The sequence below is a fragment of the Trichoderma atroviride genome, chromosome 2 (assembly GCF_020647795.1).
Source record: "Trichoderma atroviride chromosome 2, complete sequence".
Lineage (NCBI taxonomy): Eukaryota > Fungi > Ascomycota > Sordariomycetes > Hypocreales > Hypocreaceae > Trichoderma > Trichoderma atroviride.
In genome coordinates, this window is record NC_089401.1 from 2647927 (window position 1) to 2669627 (window position 21701).

At 52.0% G+C, this 21701-nt stretch overlaps 9 protein-coding genes across 9 annotated transcripts; 5 read left to right on the top strand and 4 right to left on the bottom strand.

Moving 5' to 3' along the window:
* Nucleotides 1-211: 211 nt before the first annotated feature.
* TrAtP1_003670 (uncharacterized protein) lies at nt 212-610 on the bottom strand (the record flags this gene model as incomplete). Its single annotated transcript, XM_066111980.1, has 1 exon — nt 212-610. The coding sequence occupies one exon, from the start codon at nt 608-610 to the stop codon at nt 212-214; it is 399 nt and encodes a 132-aa protein (XP_065968061.1).
* A 163-nt stretch (nt 611-773) lies between these two features.
* Nucleotides 774-3124, bottom strand: TrAtP1_003671 (uncharacterized protein; the record flags this gene model as incomplete). Its single annotated transcript, XM_066111981.1, has 4 exons — nt 774-1499; nt 1563-2767; nt 2835-2978; nt 3058-3124. The coding sequence occupies 4 exons, from the start codon at nt 3122-3124 to the stop codon at nt 774-776; spliced, it is 2142 nt and encodes a 713-aa protein (XP_065968062.1).
* Nucleotides 3125-5386: 2262 nt separating this feature from the next.
* TrAtP1_013334 (uncharacterized protein) lies at nt 5387-5951 on the top strand. Its single transcript, XM_066115873.1, has one exon. It carries the CDS (start codon nt 5408-5410, stop codon nt 5774-5776), a length of 369 nt encoding a protein of 122 aa, XP_065968063.1. The 5' UTR covers nt 5387-5407; the 3' UTR covers nt 5777-5951.
* Nucleotides 5952-5959: 8 nt separating this feature from the next.
* On the top strand, nt 5960-8525 carry TrAtP1_003672 (uncharacterized protein; the record flags this gene model as incomplete). The annotated part of the gene is made up of 4 exons (XM_066111982.1): nt 5960-6108; nt 6183-6446; nt 6604-7556; nt 7693-8525. The coding sequence occupies exons 2-4, from the start codon at nt 6193-6195 to the stop codon at nt 8523-8525; spliced, it is 2040 nt and encodes a 679-aa protein (XP_065968064.1). The 5' UTR covers nt 5960-6108; nt 6183-6192.
* Nucleotides 8526-8654: 129 nt separating this feature from the next.
* Nucleotides 8655-10304, top strand: TrAtP1_003673 (uncharacterized protein; the record flags this gene model as incomplete). The annotated part of the gene is made up of 1 exon (XM_066111983.1): nt 8655-10304. One exon carries the CDS (start codon nt 8655-8657, stop codon nt 10302-10304), a length of 1650 nt encoding a protein of 549 aa, XP_065968065.1.
* A 441-nt stretch (nt 10305-10745) lies between these two features.
* On the bottom strand, nt 10746-11791 carry TrAtP1_003674 (uncharacterized protein; the record flags this gene model as incomplete). The annotated part of the gene is made up of 2 exons (XM_014087424.2): nt 10746-11555; nt 11741-11791. 2 exons carry the CDS (start codon nt 11789-11791, stop codon nt 10746-10748), a joined length of 861 nt encoding a protein of 286 aa, XP_013942899.2.
* Nucleotides 11792-12162: 371 nt separating this feature from the next.
* On the top strand, nt 12163-13736 carry TrAtP1_003675 (60S ribosomal protein uL18). Its single transcript, XM_014088083.2, has 3 exons — nt 12163-12276; nt 12445-12482; nt 12575-13736. Exons 1-3 carry the CDS (start codon nt 12274-12276, stop codon nt 13434-13436), a joined length of 903 nt encoding a protein of 300 aa, XP_013943558.1. The 5' UTR covers nt 12163-12273; the 3' UTR covers nt 13437-13736.
* A 554-nt stretch (nt 13737-14290) lies between these two features.
* TrAtP1_003676 (uncharacterized protein) lies at nt 14291-14967 on the bottom strand (the record flags this gene model as incomplete). Its single annotated transcript, XM_066111984.1, has 4 exons — nt 14291-14472; nt 14558-14646; nt 14816-14823; nt 14920-14967. 4 exons carry the CDS (start codon nt 14965-14967, stop codon nt 14291-14293), a joined length of 327 nt encoding a protein of 108 aa, XP_065968066.1.
* A 972-nt stretch (nt 14968-15939) lies between these two features.
* Nucleotides 15940-21255, top strand: TrAtP1_003677 (uncharacterized protein). The gene is made up of 3 exons (XM_066111985.1): nt 15940-16600; nt 16714-18844; nt 18911-21255. Exons 1-3 carry the CDS (start codon nt 16546-16548, stop codon nt 20304-20306), a joined length of 3582 nt encoding a protein of 1193 aa, XP_065968067.1. The 5' UTR covers nt 15940-16545; the 3' UTR covers nt 20307-21255.
* The last annotated feature ends 446 nt before the right edge of the window (nt 21256-21701 follow it).

A 21701-nucleotide genomic window follows, 5' to 3' on the forward strand; every position in this document is an offset into this window, starting at 1 on the left:
GACAAAGACATGCTATTATATAAGGGAAAGGGAAAAGCAAGGGTTTCGTGCTGCATAGTCTTCATCATCGATTGAGTCTCTCAAAGTCTTTCTCATTTGGCCATGAGGCCAATTCTTCTTATATGTCAAATTACTTCTCTCAGCATAGCCTCTCGTGACACATGTGATTCATTCCCGCCATTCAACAAGTCTTCCTCCATCGCAGCGCGCTCTATGCGCTCAACGGCGAACTATCCTTGTCACCAAAATTAACATTTAATCGAGCACCGTCGATCTGAAGGGCTGCCATGCCCGCCATGCCGCCATTTGCCTCCTCGGCTGCTCTGGCTGCGGCAGATTCCTCGGCATTCATGAGCGCAGGAGGACGGTGGCGCATTTGCTTCGCTTTGGCCAGGGATATTGTCTTTTGTTGGTACGTTGTCGTGACTGCTTGTGTGTCATCTCGTTCAATTGTCGACTTCATCAAGGCAGCCATCCACAAACGGCCTTGCTTTAGATTAGGCACCGCAAAGTAGTGGACTGTCGGCTTTGTAAAGCTGACGCCCTTGGATAGGCCCGCTCGAGGTGGCACCAGCTTGAAGATGAACATGCTGTCGTCGCCCTTCTCCATGGCTCCATCGTCGCTTGCAGGCGGTATGCTGTGGCTACCTGGCATGCTCCCCCCACCGGCTGCACCGGTCAGAGTAGCGTGCAATCCAGTCAATCTTTCGTTATCGGCAGGAAGAACGCGGTGGAATGAGATGTCGATGAGGCCCTTTTCTTGGTCGTCGTCTTCAGAGTAGTAATATGCCAGCCGTCGTCCCTTGAGAACAAAGAATCGGGGCTTCCATGTGGTCATTAGGTTTGAGCTCTTCTTTTTCATCCAGCCGTAGTAATCTGCATCCTTCATGGCGACCTGGGGGGGGTATCTTTAACAAGCCTTGTGTATAAGCACTTGTGTCCTTTTTGCCCTTCTTTCCCCTGGTCTTGCTGGAAGGGGCCGTCGCTGTGACGGGGCTTTTGAGCGCATCGTGAGAGTCGAGATCAAGGCTTTGTCCAGCTGAGGGGGTACTAGACCCTGTTCTTACGGGAGAAGGCATGGAAGACGGATCGTTGGCTGATAGATCAGTTGATCCCTTGGATCTATCAAAAGTGAGCTTATCTGAGATGGCTCGCATAGCCGGTCGAGCAGCTTTGCCGACTGGTTTGGCCATTGATGTGAGCCAATCGGTGCTGAGGCCTTGGGGCCTGCCGGAGACTGGCGATGCTTCTGCTTGAGCTGAACCCATGGCGGTATCCAGCTTGGTAACGGCGGGAGCTGGGCTGTCTTTAGCTGGAGGTGGCGGCCGAGCAGAATCCGTCGTGTTTGCTGAAGCAGTTCGTTTGTGGGGAGTTGGCGAGATGCCGTAGTATTTCTGAGCAGCGTTTGGCGCCCCATCCCGGAAAGAATCGACGCTACCGTATCTTGAGTGCCGGGAGAGCGCCGTGGCGCTGCGCACCCTCTGCTCGTCTGCGTAACTCTGTTGTCGCCCATGGTTAGCGCTGCCACGTTTCCGCAAAACATTGCGCTTCTTTCCAAATACCTCAGTGCCAGAAAAGTAGCCTCGGTCTAGCTCAACGGCTGAGTCCTGGAGATCCGGCTCAGATGTGCCCAGCATTTCTTGCAGTCCCGTTGAGGAAAGCGGCCTTTGAGAGGTCTGCGAGACAGCGCCGCCAAGGGTCCAGTTTCGATCAAAGGAAGGTTGTTTCTTATGCACGCCATCACCAGCAGATAGGTTCGCGTTTGTCGATGCCGAATGTCGTCGTGACTGGTTCAGGTCTCGGATGGATGCCGCCGACGGCCGTTTGAAGTGCGTGCGTGATGGGCTCTCCTGAGTGCCGTTTGTTGGGGTTATATGAGCAGTTGGAGAAGCCTTGTTAGATGACTGAGCCAGGGACAGGCGTCTAGCCTGGACAGAGGTGGGTCGTGATGCAGAGTTCCCTGTCAGGGTGCTGGTTCGACTTCTCGTTCGTTTCGTCGCGTCCTCGGATCCGCCATCGCTACCGCGGGTATGTGTGGCTCGCCTTGCATCTGGTTCCTCGCCGCTAACCTCATCCTGGAGATTCTTAATCTTCTGCCATGTCTTGAGGCGCCGGCCCACGGAGCCTAAATCAAAATCCTTGATGAACAGGGAGCTCTGATCCATGCCCAGTAGCACTTCTCCAGAAATTTCTTGGTCCCTGAAAACTTCGCAGTGGTGCTTCTCAACACCCTCAGTGAAGAGGTACTCGGCCACGTCATCCGGTGACCAAGCCACAACTTCGGCACGACTATGTACAGCTTCCTCTTCTTCGTCCGTCTCTTCACCCTGGATATACGACATTCGGTGGTCAATAGCAACACTATACTCGCTTCCAGAGTCTGTAGCAGCAGCATTGATAGTACCGGTGCCAGGCGGCGACTGCAAGCGAGTGATGTGCTCGTCGATGACGTTGAGAGTTTCGCTGAGAACTTCATCTTGCCCCGAAAGTGCGGCTCCTCTGCCCGGCGCGGATACTGGGGAGCCTATGCCACCCAAGCCAGACGCAGGGGCTGATTCAGCTTTGGGCAAAGGGGTCGACAGGATAGAGGGTGTTTCGGTCGACGCTAAAGGTACAGTAGACGTGCTGGCCGATGCAGGAGCATTCGCAATGCCCTGGAGAGCGGTTTCTTGTGTGACCTCCACCAATGGAGAAAGTGGCTGCGAAGCAATGAAAGCAGGAGTTGATGTTGGGTTCGAAACGGCTCTTGGGGTTGGTCGGGTATAAACTACCGAGATAGAGTCAGTTGAAGCTCGTAACAGTTGAGAGATTCGACAAAAAGGAGAATTACTAACCTTCGGGAAAAAGACCAGTGTTGCTGTTGGCGAAGTGGCGGCCGAGGAACCAGCCGTCGCCAAATTCATCGTCTCGTTCTAGTAACTCGACTCGATCCCCCTTCTTGAGGCTCAGTTCGTCTGAGCTGCGGGCGTGAAAGTCGTCTGCATAGCGGAGCGGGAATGGTCAGAATCTTGGCGCAATGGCCTTTGAAAGAAGCTGGGAAGAGGAGTGAAGACGTACGAATCACCATTAGAACATCGCCCACATCGGGTCGGAGTGACCCGTCGGCCGGTGCTCGAGAAGCCATTGTTTCGATGGCGGGGGCTGATGCGGCGTAGACCAGCAGCAAACAAAGAACAATGTAGCCCGCAAAGGTGAAAACTCGAAAGTGGTTCCGAGATGCGGAATGGTTGATGCGGGAGGGCGGGCGGGACGGATCTCGATGCCGCGTGCGGATGCGGATGCTATTTGCTCGAAGATGGGCTAGTGGTGAAGATGCTGCTTCATGAATGGCGATGGGCGATAGCGGCCATCAGATTGTTTGTCGACGGCCCTGCTTCGAGTCTGCGTTGGACCGAGAGAGAGGAGACGGCGCCAGCAGCAGAGCGTTTGCGGTCTCTGGCCGGGTGCTGCGCCGCGCTTTGCTTGTCGTCTCAGATGGCGTCTCGTACGGTCTGGCAGCGCGGCCGCGTGGAGGCGTTGCAGCTGTCGACGCCCCTTTGAGCCTGGCGAAGGCTTCGGGATTGGGGACAGGGGAGTTGGGAGCTGGGAGCTGGGAGCTGGTGAGACGTGGGCGCCACAGAGGAAGGTCGTGGCTCGCCGGTGGCCCGCGGTGGCTGCGCTGCGCTGCAATACGATGCGATGCGATGCTGTGCGGTGCTGAGAGGCGCTGCGCCGAGTCCAGCAGAGCAACCAGGACTAAGCAGAAGCCAAGAGGGCTGTGCGGTCGAATGAAGCGCTCGTCGGACCAGGGGATGATTGGACGGCTTGTGCGATGTGGAAGTCGGGATGGTTGAAAGAGCCCTTTAGCGTGCCGCGGTGCGATTGGGCGGGCTGCTGGCAGGCGGGAGGGCGGCAGCCAATGGCAGGGGCGAGCGAGATCTAGCCGGCAGCCCAGCGCCTTGTCAGTGTCGGCGGCTAGCTGGTACCTCGTACCTGGAATGTGAAGTGCAAAGTGCCCTAAACAGCTGAGCGAGTGCAGCGCTGCAGGAATGGACCCGGGGAGACATTGGCACTGTTGGGCTCCACTGGGTGCCTAACACGAGCACGAGGCCCAGAACGTGCCGCTCGCTTGTAGGTACTGCATACTCCCTACTTGCGACCTGATACAATGGGAGCTCAAGAGGAGGCGGGAAACAGGCCGATGGAGGGACTAATGCGAGTAATGCCGTATTTCGTATGTCCAACGCAGTATTTAAAAAAATTCAGATGGCCAACATCACTATATCAGGGCACCGATTGCCTGCATTTCTACCCAGGTACCCATCCGTGAATCTGTACAGAGGCAAGCACCTGCTGCACAGCACACTTTTTTGAGATTCTCTCCTCTGCTCTTCGCCGCACCGGCCTTCTTTTGCTTTCATGTGCCTCGCAAGCAATTCCTTTCCATCGACAGCCTCCCTGCATGCCCCGAGTCCAACCATCAGGCGTCACGTCAGAGCTGTTGCAGGGGGCTGGCCAGAGTCGTAGAGCTACTGCGACTCGAGCTCCATACGGGGCAGCGTGTGTGGCTTGCAAGCACAGGTACTAGTGGCGGTAGCTGCATGCAGTCCATTAATGGCCCCGTCTTGGTGCCGCCCATATTTCGCAAGGCTCTGGCCCTGCCCACTACAGCTGCGTTCAACGCTCGTTTCTGCTGCCATTAGGTGCAACGGTTAGCATGGATGCGGCGATGGACCCTCCAGTCCGCTTTGGCCCAGGCTGGATTGCTTGTTTGGACCCAGCTCGCCGTGTGCTTTTCGCCTTTGCGTGGCTACTGGCCAAGGACTGCACATGTACTCTCGAGAAAGCTTCCGAAGCGCATGCGGCGCAGGTGGAGCGACATACAGTACATACATGGACACACGCAGTACACGCACCCTGGCGACCAGAGTGTTCACATTTGCTTGTTCATGTTTGCTTTTTGCAGCAGGATCACTAGCGGCTCCAAGAGCAAGCAAACAAATATTGACCTAATAATACTGCGACAAAGGGGATGGAATAAGAAAAGACAGACAGGGCTCTCCCTTTCAAAGGCACTACCTAGTAGGTTGCCAATGTCTCTTTTTACTTCCCTTTCTCTCTCGCCCTGTATTGGCTCATCTACAGCTACTATCAGCAGGCACCCAGCGGTTACGACATGCAGATGACCGTCTGTGCTGCTGCCCAGTACATGGCCGGGGTCTCAGTGTCGAGGAGGAGCTTCCCAGGCTGCGTTTAATGCCGCCGGTGCATAGATGTTTCTCATTGCAGCATGGTAACCCGATCTATCCAAATGTATAGGCAGATAGTTTATATCGTAGACAGTCCAGCTTGTTGATACGCACGTGCGGATAGCATAGCATACAGAGTACTCTAGACGGTTGTGAGAGTCACGCTTTGGAACTAATACATGCCCAAACACTCATGCATACAAACAGCAGCAGCCGGGAATCCTTCCATGCAGGCTGTACCTATGATTGCTCGCAACTTGGTTCAAAGCCTGCTCTCACCGCTCAACGAGCCATGGCGCTGGATGCATGCACCTGGTCCTCGGGAGCATAGTCCCGCATGTTTGTGTTACCTCACCGACGCTGGCTGCATGGGAAAAAGAAACGAGATGAGTGTGACAAACAGTACATGGACTGACATCCCCGCAATCTTGCGTCTACTCTCAGCTCTTGTCTCGGTCAACAGGCGGGTATTGGCTGCGATGCCATCTCTCACAGGACTGCATTGCGTCGAGGCTCCATTGCCAGTCTTGCTAGCTCTCTGCCCGTGAATGATGATGGCTACAAGGCAGAGTAAAACATGCATGTAGGTACCTGTAGGATATCCTACCAGACGGTTTATTGGAAGGCAGGCAGGTAGGTACTTGGTATACATATAAATAGGCGCACATGCGTATCGTTCTCCTTCTGTTGTTTGCATCCTCTCTCGCTTCCTTCCTCATCACACATTTCCTATTTTTCAACCTATCCATTTCTCTTTCGTTTAGCATCAAGCCTCCCGCATTGAGATACTGCTACTACAAGATTCTCGACTTCCAGCTACCTACCCAAGCATTTGCCCGAGTCATTACAAGGATCAATCAATAGCATTGACGTTTGCCTGGTCAGTAGCACGGCTCCATATGCACATCTACCCGTCCAAGTCCCGGTACACTAACAGATCCTTCCCGCCAACAGACCAGCAACGATGCCCAGAGGCATTCCTCGCAGCGGTGGGCAGCCTCGTACAAAGAAGCGCAAGCGTGACGACCAGAACCCGCAGAATCCACAGAATCCACAGCCAACAGACGATGCAAACAACACTCAAAATACGCCCTGGCCGCATGTCCCGCCGGTCTTTGATCCCGCACCGACCCCAGACTCGCACATACATGTGATAAACCCATATGTATGGCCGGCCTCATATACTGCCGCCGCTCCATATGCCGGCCCTCAGCAATAGTTGGTCTTCCAATTTCCTTCCACGAACCGCTTCTTCCTACTTGCTCCTAGTATCTCGCCCCTCTTTAGTCTTCTGAAGTGCCTCGGGTTTCTCGAGCCCCTTCAGAAGTTACATCCATCCATCTATGCTCAGCGATACTAACACGGATGCCCTCAGTGCAGTAGCTGAACTGCCTTCTCCGCCTCCTACAAACGAAACAAGTCCAACATCCGCAAGCGAGCACTCTCAAGGCAGAGTAGACGCCAGATCAACTGCTACTGTCGAGGAAACGGCGGTAGCCATTCATGCCGCTCCTGAGGACTTTCCGGGGCAGCCTTTGGGTGGGCAAACTGGCCATGTCGCCCAGCAGATCCAGGCACAACAGCCACACCAACCACACCAACCGCAGCAGCCCAGTGCATGTCGGATACCTTTACAACATGTCATGCTCCATGCTGCCGGGGTAGTGAGGGAGCGAGCTTCGGGAAACGAGCCCATGGCCCCTGAAGAGAAGGCGCGATACAGCACGCTATACGGGGCCTGTGTGAATGCAGACTTGTTTTTTCTTATGCTTCATCGGTACTACAGTTGCTGGTTGATAGACAATTCGACCGTACATGGCCATTTCCGCCTTTCTACCCGCGACATTGATAGGGCCTTTGCCCAGATGAGAGTGATGTTTAAAGACGAAGAGCGGATTTCGCCTCCTCATCGGCAGTGGTTTTCAGGATTCCCCGAGTTGGACGGGAACGCTTACTGTGCCCCTCAGGTGCAGATCCAGATCCAAGACTTTGTCCTTGCGTTTTCTGTCAAGTGGCCAGAGATGATCAAGGCCGCTCAGATCCGAATGATGCCTCTGATGGAATGCCAAATCCGCGAGCAGCTTAAATGCCCGTCGTTGACCTTGGCCAACAAGCTGTTCGTCCACAGCCGCAGAATCATTGGAGTGCCAGATAACCAATTCACAAACGAGGCCACCCTTCTTTTCAACATGGACCAGAAGCTAGAACGCCTGTATGCAGAGCTGAATGAGCCGGCTGCGGACGTGGCCAAGGCTCGCCAATCGATGGTACTGAGCTACCAACAGACTATTGGACGTATTCAACAGCAGATGCATGCTGTCATGCAAGGTGAGTCACTGCCTTTTGATGCTGTGCAGAGACGCTCGCAAGACTGACCGGCCACAGTCGCACGGCCAGCTGACCACCTGAACCAGGAATTTGCAGCACACCCTCCAACCAACTACTACCACAACAGCGTAAATAGCACTACTGGCATACCACCACCACCCCCACAGCAGCAGCAGCAGCAGCAGCAGCATTCTTTCGTTCCATCACAGGGTTCCCCATTCCTACCTCAGCTTCGGCCTCCGCCTCAGCCTCAGCCTCAGCCTCAGCCTCAACCCCAACCTCAGTTCCAAGTTCAAGCACGTGGCCAAGCTCAACCTACGCTTCAAACGCATCCTCGAGCTCAAGCGCTACACACTCAAGCGCCCAATTCTCAGACAAACTTTCCAGTCACTTCGCAGCAAAACTTTCAACAGGTCCCTCAGCACCTTGCCCATCAGCAAGCCCATCTCCAGCAGCAAGCTCCTCATCAGCAAACTCCTCATCAGCAAGCTCTTCCTCATCAACAAACTCTTCATAATCAGCAAGCCCTTCATCATCAGCAAGCCCTTCATCATCAGCAAGCCCTTCATCATCAGCAAGCCCTTCATCATCAGCAAGCCCTTCATCATCAGCAAGCCCTTCATTATCAGCAAATTCCTCCTCATCAGCAGGTATCTTCTCAACAGCAAGTCTCTCCTCAACAGCAAGTCTCTCCTCATCAGCAAGCTCTTCCTCATCAGCAAGCCCTTCATCATCAGCAGGTCCATCATCATCAGCAAGTCTCTCCTCATCAGCAAATCCCTCCTCAACAGCAAGTCTCTCCTCAACAGCAAGTCTCTCCTCAACAGCAAGTCTCTCCTCAACAGCAAATCCCTCAGCAAATCTATGCGCTTCAATCTACTCCTGAATCAGCTTCAGGTCAGCCCAGTTTGCCCGGACCAAGTTCCCCAAACCAACCTTCGTCATCCGGTTTGCAGTACCCAGCGTTAGGTCCAAAGTCACCGACACAGCCTGCTCAGGGGGATCAGACTCTGCTTCCTCCGGCAGATCTGCCTCTTTGTGCTGAGCCACAGCCAGCGATGCCGCAGCAACAGCCGGGGCCATGGCGAATGCAGCCGGATGATGCTCGAAATCCATCACCGCATCTCCAGCGTTCTGCAAACCCGACTTTACTCCGATCGCAAACAACTCCGCAGACTCCCCCATTCCAAATGGAAAGAAATCAACAGCAGGAAAATATGCACCCCCCTAGTATCGCAGCCCAACGATTTGACCCCTCCATCTCCGCAGCCATGTCGGCAGAATCTGCAGCCAGCGCAAGCTCTGCAAGCTCCTTCTCCCGCTTTTCAGACGCCTCAAAGCTCCAATGATTCTCGAGACGTTCAGATGTCATCAGGTCCTCAGGTAGATCGGAGATCCCAACCTAATACGATCCCCCAGACGCCTCAAGAACCTCGGGCTGCCATTGTCCACTTGACGGCTCAGAGACCTCAGGCTGTCCTGGCTTCCCAGGCTCTCGGTATACATCAGTCTCCGGTGCAAATATTGCCAGCATCCCAATCTCAGCAGATACAGTCGCAACAGCAGCCCATCCTTCAAAACTCAGCGCCCCAGGCGTCTCGTACTCCTACACCCAATCCATTTCGCCGACACTTTACGGTTCACCGAACTCCTCCCACGGAATATCCCACTAGTCCGCATAATTGGACATCCATGCAAACGGGCCTCCATTTGACTCATTTGCGTAGCCCTCGAAGGGTTTCCTCCAGCCCCGGCCCAAGCCCAGGGAAGAACCGTTACTACCAATTCCTCTCCAGATTCCTGGTGGAACCAACAGAGGTGAAGATACATATGGGAATCAGTGAATTGGAGTTCTTTATCGACCAACAAGACCTGAGTAGACGCCCTATTACCAGCCAGCCATCTGAGTTGCCTGCGGGTGAGTTACCGATGGATATGCCTGTGAGCCGACACTTCAACCATTCTCAACGATACCGTCTCCGCATGTGCGGACGCGGTAAGCTGAGCAATGATGGAGAAACAGCTTTTGACACTGCAAAATGGGCTATAAGCCGTACCCACTGGCCGTCACACATTACTATATCGTTCAATGGCGAAATCATCTCTCCTCTTTTCAGGCAGCATTTTCATAAGGATCTGCCCATAGAGCTTACCGATTCTTTGGTTAAAGGGGTGAATACAATAAAAGTGCATGTGCCGAGTTTCCCTCAGAATATTAAAGAAAATGTTGCCTATTTTATGGCTGTAGAGCTCATTGTCACTCTAGATCATGACTCTACCCGCGCTTTGGTGACTTCTGCGCCTCATATCAGCGTCGATCAGACAAAGGCCGAGATTAAGAGGCGACTGCAGCTGGATATAGATGAAATCATTATACAGAGCGACACGTTGACGGTTTCAGTTGCAGACTCTTTTAGTTCCAAACTATTTGATGTTCCGGTTCGAGGCCGCAATTGTCGGCATCTTGAGTGTATCGACTTGGAAAACTGGCTGAATTCACGCCCATGCAAACCTTCATCGGAGGCGGGCGAGCCAACAATGGTCGATACTTGGGGCTGCCCTATATGTGGCCAAGATGCTCGGCCTAGCAACCTCCAAGTAGACGACTATTTCGTTCACATAAGGGACAGGCTTTTAGAGGAGCGTATGAGCAAGGTCAAGAAGATTCAAATAAATGTTGATGGCACCTGGAAAGCCGTGGAAGTGGCAGATGAACACACGACGTCAGATAAGGACGGCGTCAAGTGATACTCATCGGTTTGAGACACTTTGATGTATCGCCAGGGTGATATTGACAACAAAGGTGCGAACTCATGTACGCCCAGGTAAATGATATAATTCAGCTAATATATGGTGTCTAGATTCATAAATTTACAAAGAGAGGCAGCAAGGATGGAATAGTGCGGCTGTTGTTCAATGATACTAGATACTATTTATGGAGAATCGCTCTGGATACGAGGGTGTATGTTTTTCTGCGTTTTGTATGCTGGCGGTTGCATGCATCTTGGATACTTGGATGCATTTATGAGAATGACAGAATGCCCACGGTATGTACGTATGGAAATCACAGTAACTACTATGCAACCAAATACATTTCTATCTTAATACATCTATTCAAATCATTTCCGCGCGTAAAGTACTCCAGATGCGCCCTTCATTCTCATCGCTGTTATTAGCATATTACCGTCGTCATATCTTGGCTCGCGGCTCGCGGTATTTCGGCTCGATGGGTATCTTTGGATGCGGCCCCTCAAGCGACAACCCCGTAATCTTCTCCAACTCCTCGACAGCTTCGTACGTTCTGCCTAGAGGGACTTTGATGGTATTGAGCCCTTGCTTGCGTGCTTCTTTCAGATTCTCGCCAATGTCATCTAAGAAAACAATGTCCTTTGGTGAAATGCCAGTCTCCCAGCCCTTTCCTCGATGCTTCGGGTCGCTTGCGTTCTCCCTAACAAAGCTATTAAGCCTTTCCAATGCGAGCTGGTACATTTTTGGGTCTGGCTTCCTGACACCAACGTGGGCTGACGAGATGAAAACGTCGAATATCCGGCGGACGGGCTCATCGTAGAAATTCTCCTTGTGCAGCTTGTGGCCGGGTGGGAAGATGACCGTGTTGCTCAGCGCTGCTAGGATGTACTTGCCGCTGGATCTGAGTTTTTCTAGCGCTGGAAACATCCAAGGATCGTACGAATCTGGGCCTGAGCCAGACATCATCTCGTTGAATAGCCATTTACCGTCAATCTTGGGTAGCGGAGGGGTTTCCTCAGCTAGGCGTGGGTTCTTTGCTTGCTGTGTCCTGTAGAACTCTTCCCATAAGCTCTGAACATGCAGGTCCTTGTTGAATCCGTCAAAGAAGGCGTCATCCAGGGGAATATCCCCTCTCTCTATCCGCTGCCAGGATCCGGTTGGGCCAGATTTTGATATGGAGTAGTTTACCCAGCCGGGAGGAATTCCTAAGCCAAGCTCGTAGTCTAGAATGACTTGGAAAGGTGAGTTAACCTATTGGTATCAATGTTAGATTTTTTACCCAAAGTTTTAAAAAAAAAAAAAAAAAAAAAAAAAAAAAAAAAAAAAAAAAAAAAAAAAAAAAAAAAAAAAAGCGATGCATAAGTTTTGGTTTCTTCATTGAAGGCAACGCGTGGCGCTACAGACGCGAGAACCAATTTCCTAGATGGGCGACTTACACAAACACCGCCAATGTCAAATAAAAGGACCTTTGGTTTCGGATTTTCCATTTCGGCGTCAATTGCTTCCAGTATTTGATCAACAGAGTAGCTTTCAGGGTCCATGCCAAGAAACAAATTCACTCAGTGCAAAGAAGAAACGGTTCACAGCGCATTCAAGCCGAAATGGCGGCAACGATGCAGCGTCCCCAGATTCCAGACAGTTTGCCGGTGCCTCGGTCCGCGCTCCACATGTACCCATGTACATATGTATCGAGGCCAAGCTAGCGATAAGATAAGAAGACCTTCTAGCCGCTTAGTAAGAATCCAGTATTCCAGCAAGAGCATCAGAGCAGGTCAGGTGATTCGTCCCCGACCTGGCCAGGCGATTCGTCCCCAACCCGGCTTCAACTGTGAGGCGCTAGGCGAGGCGGTAGCGCACGAGAAATTTTAGGGCTTCAAAAATAAGCCCACCAAGATTTCCTCCTCTATCCTCATCATCAAATTTCCAAGTTTGAGGAGCACATCAGCCATCTCCAGGCATCACCATCAAAATGGTAAGTTGAGGCCTATCGGGAAGATTCCAGTGAATGGAATCTCTTCCACAATTACAAAATGGCAGAAATGCCATCAATTGCTCGTAATTGAGAGTCGTCGCAAGTTGCTTCGGATAAAGGACGAGCAGTCTGAAGCGCAAATTGCTGACTCGGGGATTATCTTGACAGGGTTTCCGCAAGGTCATCAAGAGCAACGCGTACTACAGGTGAGTTTTGTTTTTATGGCAATGAATGCAATCTATCCAAGATGTATCAAAAAAACTGCCGGATGAGAATACAGCTAACAATTTCGATATAGTCGCTTCCAGACTAAGTACAAGAGAAGACGCGAAGGCAAGACCGACTACTATGCCCGTAAGCGCCTCATCACCCAGGCCAAGAACAAGTACAATGCTCCCAAGTACCGCCTGGTTGTCCGCTTCACCAACAAGGACATCATCATGCAGATCGTCAGCTCTGAGATCTCTGGTGACAAGGTCCTCGCCGCCGCCTACGCCCACGAGCTCAAGGCCTACGGCATCACCAACGGTCTGACCAACTGGTCCGCCGCCTACGCCACCGGTCTCCTGATCGCCCGCCGTGTCCTCAGCAAGCTCGGCCTCGACAAGACCTTTGTCGGTGTTGAGGAGGCCGACGGTGAGTTCACCCTCACCGAGTCCGCCGAGACCGACGATGGCGAGCGCCGCCCCTTCAAGGCCTTCCTCGACGTTGGTCTTGCCCGTACCTCCACCGGTGCCCGTGTCTTCGGTGCCCTCAAGGGTGCTTCCGACGGTGGTATCCTCATCCCCCACTCCGAGAAGCGATTCCCTGGCTACGACATCGAGTCCAAGGAGCTGGACGCCGAGACCCTCCGCAAGTACATCTACGGTGGCCACGTTGCCGAGTACATGGAGACTCTGGCCGACGACGATGAGGAGCGCTACAACGGCCAGTTCGTCAAGTACATTGAGAACGACATTGAGGCCGACGGTCTCGAGGACCTCTACACCGAGGCCCACAAGGCCATCCGTGAGGACCCCTTCAAGAAGCCCGAGGGTGAGAAGAAGACCAAGGAGGAGTGGAAGGCCATCTCCAAGCAGCACAAGGTTGCCAGAATCTCCAAGGCGGAGAAGGCTGCCAACGTCCAGGCCAAGATCCAGAAGATCCTGGCTGAGGAGTAAAAATGGGGCATATAGGCAGGTTGCAAATTTGATTCTCGATATATTGGGTCCGGAGTTACAGGAATGAAAGGGTCGGTCATGGTAAAATAAATGAAAAGATACCTTCGATTCCGGATCTTACGATCCATTGCTTCGTGCATCATTTTTCTCTAGCATCCAGTACGAGTAAAAATCATATGTCAATCAAAGTGATACCCAATCAAGCGACAGGTGGATACACCTAAATCCTTCTCCGAGCCAGCGTCAGTTATAAATTGAAAATGAAGTATGCCGGTTCTGTGCTGCCCAATCTTGTTTAATACAGGGCTGGTCTCTTTGACTAAACTCGATTGTTGGAGAGCACTTTGATTTGTTTGCTCCATGCATCTTTGTGAATTACCAAGTTCCATGGAATCTGACTAATTTCTCGACTCATGCCTCACTCCACTGCTACCAACTTCGCAGCTGCCCTACCCTGAAGTTTTTTTTTTCTTGTTCTTGGCCATTCCTTTGCCGAACAATACCGAAAGAAAGCATCGAAAAAATATCGCAGCTCCAGTTTCTTCTTTTCGAAACAGCTAGCACTCTAGGAGAAAAAAATATGCTATTCTTTTGACTTTACACGTTTTATTCTGTGGGTTTCTGGCTTTACGCTAATTTTCTATCAAGAGTACTATATACCCGTTTGAGCGAACATATACACGTCCTCATGCAGACTATTCGTCAGTGACGGAAATAGGGACTCTATTTCTGATAGATCATGCTTGGCAATTGAACAAGTATACTACGAGAATAAGGAGTAAACTCTGTAGAGTAATTCGTAGACCGGCGTCATTTCCATGGAATTACACAAGCTGCATGATACACGTATTCGCTTACCAAGAGTGGAATCCATGTTCCAAAGCCAGAAGCAAATCAAACTTTTTCCATTCTCCATGGAGACTAACAAGCAAATAAATGCCGCTTCCACCGATCTCGAACCTCTTGCCAAAGCTGCAATACCCGCGGCAAAGGTGCACATTTCCGGCATCGTTCTCGTCGAGTCCAAATCTGGGCACTGGTCTGTTTAAGCAGTCGCCCCTCCCCTTTTCTGGCGTGCATCGGGAATTCCCGAGCTCAGGATCGGAGACATTTTAACGTACGAGTGCATGTATGTACCAGATTCGGCGCGTGTTCCGTGTTGCGTGTAAAATCACCCAATAGGTCCGCGGCGTCATTGTTGTTGACGGAACTAATATCAATACTACCATTGTGCATTCATCGAGGATACTAGTACTTTTTGCGATGGCGGCGAATTCATCAAGCTAGATGTAGTACACATACGTACCTATGAGGCCACCGGCAGGAATACAATCTCATTTGAACTGAAAGTCGATATCTGGGAATGGCTCTCTACATACATCAGAGCCTATGTCATAAGTCAATAGAGTTCCTGACAAGTAAGCAGGTACTTGGGGTTGCACAGCGGCAGATCCGTGGCTACGCCTGACCCGAAATGACGTACAGCTGAGTATTGAAGGCAACAAGGAAAGAAGTGAGAGAAGATCTTCATTTGGCTGAGTCGGTTCCTTGCGCTAGACTCGGATGTCCAGGGCTCACGTGCTGGGAGTTTTGCCAGCGGCGAGGCTCTCGTGATTTTGAGCCATTATCCCGGTTCTTGTAGCCGAAAAAGGACCCTTCATATCGACCCATTGACGAAAGCTGGCAAGCTTGATTGAGCTGTTATTTTCCCTTTTTGAGCTCAGGAGACACCGATACGTGTATGTACCTATAGTAGCTTGAAGGGTTATGAGATTGCGCTTGGTCCCGGCGGGCTTTTCGGCACTCTCGGAGCTCGGTAGACAAGCCATGAAATTGCACGAAGCAAGCAAGAGCTTCTACAGTACGGTGACACGAACACTGTACGGACTGTCGCCTGCGGATTACACCTTGCTGAGCTCTTGACGCAGTAGTTCCAAACTATCCGTGGCGGCTGCAGCATGGCGATACGTGTACCCGTAGCGAGTGCCTGGTATATGCTTTCTGCGAAGCATCACATCACGGCTGCGCATCCGGGATCGGTCCCATGGCACTAGCAGAAAGCGCCAATCCGATGGGCGGACAAAGAGACTTTTCGAGGCCGCAGGGACCTGTCAGCGCCGGGCTGGTAGCTAGACGGCAAGTGCTTAGAAACTGGGGCCACGTTAAAAGAGTTCAGTCCACAAAAAGGCTCGAATAAAATTTTCGCGTGCCGTATTGCTGGTAGCGGTGGAATCAGAGATCGAAATAAGGTCTTGTGGCTTGCGAGCGCAGTCAGCTATGCTCCGCGCACAAAACTTGGCTGGCACGCAAATCGTCACGCGCGGGTGTCGACTACGTAAAAAATCCGGGCAGCAGCAAAATCGCCTCTCATCCTTTGTTTCTTACTTGATCGCATGCCAGTGATCTCCACGGCTCCAGGGGGGGGTTGTCTCTTGTGGCGAATATAATCCAGAATGGCCAAGTTATTCGGCCAATTGCACCGTGCTGTGCTCAGTGAGACAAACAAAAAGCACTCAACGGGGAGGGGGCTCGTGATTAAAAAGTTACCGGGGGCCTAGCCGAGTGGGAAGCGTCCCGCGCGCTGGCAGGTTGCGGTACTTGGCCGTGCCGGGAGCACTAACACTCAGCGTGGCGGCGGCTGCGGCGGACTTGTTAGGGGGATACATTCCGCTGTACTGCTCCAAGATTGACGCGCCCGGGCTCAAAGCAGAGCACAAGCTTAGAAGGGCCGGCTGGACTGTCGAGCGGCTGCACAGAGGGTCTGGCACTGGATCTACCCCGCTATTGGCCTGCCAGGTCTCTCGCTACAGTGGATGCTGCTAAGTGATAGCACTGCTCCAGCAGGCTTAGTTGACGTCTTTTTTTCGCGCTCCCCCCATCTTTTTCGCCTTACCCCAGCCTAGATCGCTCGCAGCTGGAGCAGCCACGGGGCTTCCGTCGAGTCGAGGCTGATATTGTACAGTAATCCAAACCTTGAACACATCTTATAGGCCCTTTTCGCCGCCTCTCATTTCTCCCTCCTTTCGCTCATTTCCACCACAACGCTGCATCATTCGTTGTCGCTCACCACCCCTTGAACCGCGAGCGAGCGTCGCGTACACCCTCCAACATGGAACAGGTCCATGGCGTCGACGTCAGTTGGATGACGCAGGGCTCGCCCAAAGGCATGTCGCTTTGCCACCTCTCGCTGCCCGCATGTGCTCAGATTCTGTCGGCGCGATGGTGGTCGCTTGATGGATGAATGATGTTGGATATTGGAGACTAACAATTCGCATAGATAAATTCAACAAGGCAGTCTTCGCGCCCGCGAAATCCCCCGTTGCCACTGTGCAACCACGAAGCGTCCCCAGCAATTCCCCGCCCAAGCTGAGCCCTTCCTCAACCGCAGAAAAGGCCGAGGCCAAGCCTGAGGTCAATGGAAAGCCTGAAGCCAACGGGAAACCCACCGGCCAAACGCAGCCAATTCCCGTCAATGGCTCAAGCAACGCCAGACGTCTCTCTCGATCGGGCTCAATTGAAAAGAACGGCTCCAGCGCGACACCACCTCACCGACGTAACTCATGGTTCTCCAACATCTCAGCTAAATTCTCAAGCTCAGCAGCTCCCCAAGCAAATGGAAATGGCAATGTACTTGGCCATACTCAGTATCAACTGCCCCAGCAGCCGCCGCCTCCGCAGCAACAACAACCGGCACCTTCAACAAGTCCGGATCCTCCCGTTCCAAAGATTACGCCAACCAAGAACGCTGTTCTCCAACATGGGCTCAAGCCAGAAGGAGATGAACCGTACACGCCAGCCCCACCGAAATCCGGCCAGGCTGGATTGCTCGGCGTATTTCGCCGCCTGTCCTCTTCATCAGGAGGCGGTCCCCTTGGCCCCACCGGCAAGATCAACCACGGGTTGGTGGAACGCCGCGTTTTGAATGTGGATCGCGGCCGAGATAGGTGTCCTATTTCGGAGCTGAAGGACAACAAGCTGAGGCGGGTGTCCTTTCTCGTTGATGTCGAGATTGCACCGATGCCAAAATATGCGGATGCCGAGGCAGAGCCTAAACCAATGGCTGACATTGCTCAAAAGAAAAAATTGAGCGAAAAGGGGGAAGGGGAGGCATTGAAACATCCCAAAACTGCCGAAGCGCAGAAAGAAGCATCTTCTTCCTCAGCAGAGAGCGTCACACCCGATGCTAAACCTCGTGAAACGGCCGAGACCAAGGAAGCCAAACCGACGGCCAATGGCGCAAAGGAGACGGACAGTCCAGACGACTCAAATGCCGCTCCAAAAGACACAACAAGAAAGAAGGAAAAGAAGAAGCGAAGCGAAGAGGAACGCAAAGCCAGAAAAGAAAAGAGGCGACGGCTTGCCGAGGAAAGCGGAAGCATTCCCATAGAGATTCATTATGACAGGGCGGGCTCTCTAGAGTTGCTCAATGGCAAGTATCCGTCGACATGCCCGGTCAGAGTTTATCGCAGATGCTGTCAACTTCGCGAAACGCCCATTCTTAAGAAAATCACTGAGCAACTGAGCGATGCCAACAATGTTTTACCCAACGGTTGTGTGAACAAAATTGATCTAACAGGCTACTTCATGCAGCTGCAAGATCTCATTACACTAGGCGATTATCTTGCTGTTATACCTGTTAAAGAAATCATTCTGCAAAACAGCGGGCTTAGCGATGAAGGCGTTCGAGTCATTCTTGCTGGCCTCTTGGCAGCGAAAAACGCAGAACCGTCGAAGCGCAGGAAGTCGAAATTTCTGCCTCAGGAGATGGGTGGAGTGGTCGAGAGACTTGTCCTGAAAGAAAACAAGCTGGGCCCGGACGGCTGGAAGCACATTTCGCTCTTCATCTACAAGTGCCGGTCGCTCAAGTATCTCGATCTCTCTTGCATCCCCTTCCCGCGCCAAGCGCCCGCCAACGCCAACGCCGCTCTTCAGAATGGCGTCCACCTCCCTCTTACAATAGGAGACATCTTTTCCAAGGCCCTCGCAAATCGCCCAACAGGATCGACGCTCGAGATGCTTAGTATCGGTGAGACTGAACCCAGCATGGAGCAACTTGGCAAGGTCATCGATGGTGTGATTAAATGTGGCATCAAGCGGCTCGGAATGGCTCGCAACCCGCTCGATGCGGAGGGTGCCCAGCATGTGGTAAGATATCTGGAGTCTGGGAACTGCGAAGGGCTTGATCTAGGCGGGATCGATCTCAAGGAGCACATGGACGTTATTGCCTCGTCAATCAAGGAGACCGATCCGCTATGGGCGTTGAGCATGTCTGACTGCAACATCAATCCCTCGACTCTGTGCAAGATCTTGCCCACTTTGGCCAAGCTAGAACATCTCGTCTTCATTGACCTTTCGCACAACCATGATCTGTTCCAATCAACACCCAACGCCGTTGGTCTGCTTAGAAGGTAAGAGAATTCGTGCTAATTGAATTGTCTATGAGAATGGCGAATAAAGAGCTAACACACTTGCAGATATCTACCCAAAATGCACGCTCTCAAACGACTACACCTGTCTGATGTCGGCATGACCTCTGAGCAGGCCATTGCAATCGTCGAAGTTGTACCAGAGGCTCTTCACCTCTGCCACCTCAGTCTTCTTGGAAATACCGAAATTATGGCTCTGGCCAACGCCAAGACCGAGGAAGCGCAAGAGGAAGCCTGCGCGTTGTATGCATCGTTGATGGCTGCTGCAAGGCTGTCCAAGAGCATGATATGCGTGGATATCGAAGTCCCTAGTGAAGACTCTGGCGAAATTGTCAAGGCCATGGCAAAGCAAGTTGTGGCTTACTGCTTGCAGAACATTGAGCATCTGCATGATGCCGAGATTAACAAGGCAGTGACCGCGGCGCTCGCTGAGGCAAAAGGAGAGCCTGTCGATGCCAAACTCGCCTCCTATCCTGATGTGCTCGCACATATTGTCGGCCAAGATGTCCTCTTCCAAGATGATCTGGAAGACGACGGTTCAGGACCGGACGAAGACTACGTCATTGGCGGTACGGGCGTGGTCAAAGCACTTGCCTGCTGCCTCAAGAACCGCGGCGATGAATCCCGCCGGGCGTCTGGTGAATTCCTGCGAGAGCTCAGCTCTACGGACGAAGAACCCTTTATTGGGCCCAAATTTAGGACTGGTGGCAAGGCCAAGGATTTCTCGAAACACCTGCTGGCCGGCGCTCGCAAGATCCGTCTTCGTCTCCAGCCGGCATTGAACAAAGCTAGAGCCAACCCGAGTGACGAGTTGAACCTGCGCAAGCTGACATTCCTGGACGATACGCTGCAAGGTATCATCAAACGATTCGAAGATGAGTATCCCGACACTCGCGAGCATCCAGAGGACGTAGTCGCCCATGTACCGATAGCTCAAGGGGAGAAGGAGGTGCTATCGTCGTCGCCACCTGCTGGGGACGATGCGGTGGCAGTTGGCTCAGACGTCGAGGAAGAGGGCGAACTCCGTGAGCCTAGGCCCCTCTCGCGTAGCAACTCAATACTGGGCAGGAAGCTGGCCGAGGAAGAAGGTCGCGTGCACCGTGTCGGCCACAGATTCCGATCCGGTATTACCGACCATGTCAACCTTCTCTCCACCCTTGATGACGTGGAAAACGATCCCAACCACGTCCGTGTGCTGGCCGATCTTGCAGACGATGTTGGTGGTGAGTTCTTGGAATTAGCCAAGCAGAAGGGTGCCGTTCAGGCATTCAAGGACCACAAGGAGATGCTGTTTGCGGCCTTGAAAGAGAGCGACCCCGAATACTGGGACAGATTTGTGGAGGCGCAAGGCAAGGCTCGAGCCAACATCAACCTGCCAGGCACCGAAAAGAATAGAGAGAGGCCACAGCTAGCTCAAGATAACGACAGCGCCATTGCAGACTAAGATGAAGTCGCACAGGTTCGCACCTGGCGACTCTCCTCCCCCTTCTCCCTTATTTGTTTCTTATGAAAGGGGGTTTTACATGATTTACCTATGTTGTTGAATTTTCTTTTCCTGCTTCTTTTTATCTCTCATCTGTCTTTACCTGAAGATATGAAGAGTTGCGTTTTGAAATTTTTGGATATTGCTACTAGCGACAAAAATGCATGGCAACGGCGCTCTTTTCTTATCCCTCCTCAGAGGAAGGGTTTCTTGTTCTTGTTTTCTATAGTGGGCTATCAATCAATAGTTATGACTGGGTTTGTTAGGCGTGTGTGTGTACTTGGTAGGGAGGGAGGAATTTGAATGGGTATAAGAGCTTATTACTATGGAATTATCTTTATCACTATTTTTATCTTCTCCTTTTCCTGCGTCTTTGCCTTTCTTACTGTTCTGCTTGGTGAGATGGGCATTCATTTCTGGTCCGTTGCCTCATACAAAAGCATACGAAAAGTTGGCATTCTTTTTTTTATTTTTATTTGCTCTCGTGTCATTTGGAACAACAGAGTATACGTAAAGGGTAGGAATAGCTGATGGGGTTGAAAACAGTTGGAAGGAGTACAGCTATCGTGTATGAGTAGTGGTTATCAATAAAGCATACATACCTATGTTGGCAAATGTTATGAGCACAGCTGGATCGATGACTTTTGTTAACTTGTTGAATTCAATGGAGGAATAAACCTCGGTAAAGAGCTTCCATGAACCATGGCTGCCTGCTTTGGTCATTTTGTCCTTGATGCGTCATACAGCAAAGTGCTTGCAAAGCAGCTTCTCAGCCGTGACTTGGACATATCAGTCATGTGTCAGCATACAAGTCACCAGCACCAAACTATGCTTACTGAACAATTCTATTCCCATTGCCTCCACTTCCGTAATCTCCGTTATTTCCCACTCCCAACAGGTCAGTCATTGGCACAGAAGCTGGAAAGGAAGAGCCTTTACCCAGCCAGCCCGAGTGGCTGAGGCCCCCAGGTCCTCTTCGCGCCACCCACCCCCAAGGGAAACGGAAACAAGGTCAGCAGAATTAGAGAGGCGGTGATTGGACAGCAAACTCGCGAATTCGACGGGGGGGCGTTGCATCATTTTAGGGGGGATCGTGTGATATGTTTTAGCACTATTGGGTGGCACTCTATTGGGATTGGCGACATGAATGATATTCTACGGTACTCCTATAATTCCCGTTGGGGAAAAAAAAAAGGTACATACTTGGAGTGAATATCAATGTTACAATGGGCTCGGTGGAAGATCCCCCCCTTATCACCGACTACGAGTACGAAAAGTAACATCCCACACCGTCTGTCTAAGCGAGCTTGGCGAGGTCACTGTGTAAGATGGTGATGCACAATGCAAATCCTACAA

Coding starts and splice junctions, on each gene's coding strand:
- TrAtP1_013334 (XM_066115873.1), top strand. CDS start 5,408: ATGCCCAAACACTCATGCATACAAACAGCAGCAGCCGGGAATCCTTCC.
- TrAtP1_003675 (XM_014088083.2), top strand. Junction 12,483..12,574: donor AAGAGCAACGCGTACTACAG/GTGAGTTTTGTT, acceptor ATTTCGATATAG/TCGCTTCCAGACTAAGTACA.
- TrAtP1_003677 (XM_066111985.1), top strand. CDS start 16,546: ATGGAACAGGTCCATGGCGTCGACGTCAGTTGGATGACGCAGGGCTCG. Junction 16,601..16,713: donor GACGCAGGGCTCGCCCAAAG/GCATGTCGCTTT, acceptor CAATTCGCATAG/ATAAATTCAACAAGGCAGTC. Junction 18,845..18,910: donor GCCGTTGGTCTGCTTAGAAG/GTAAGAGAATTC, acceptor ACACACTTGCAG/ATATCTACCCAAAATGCACG.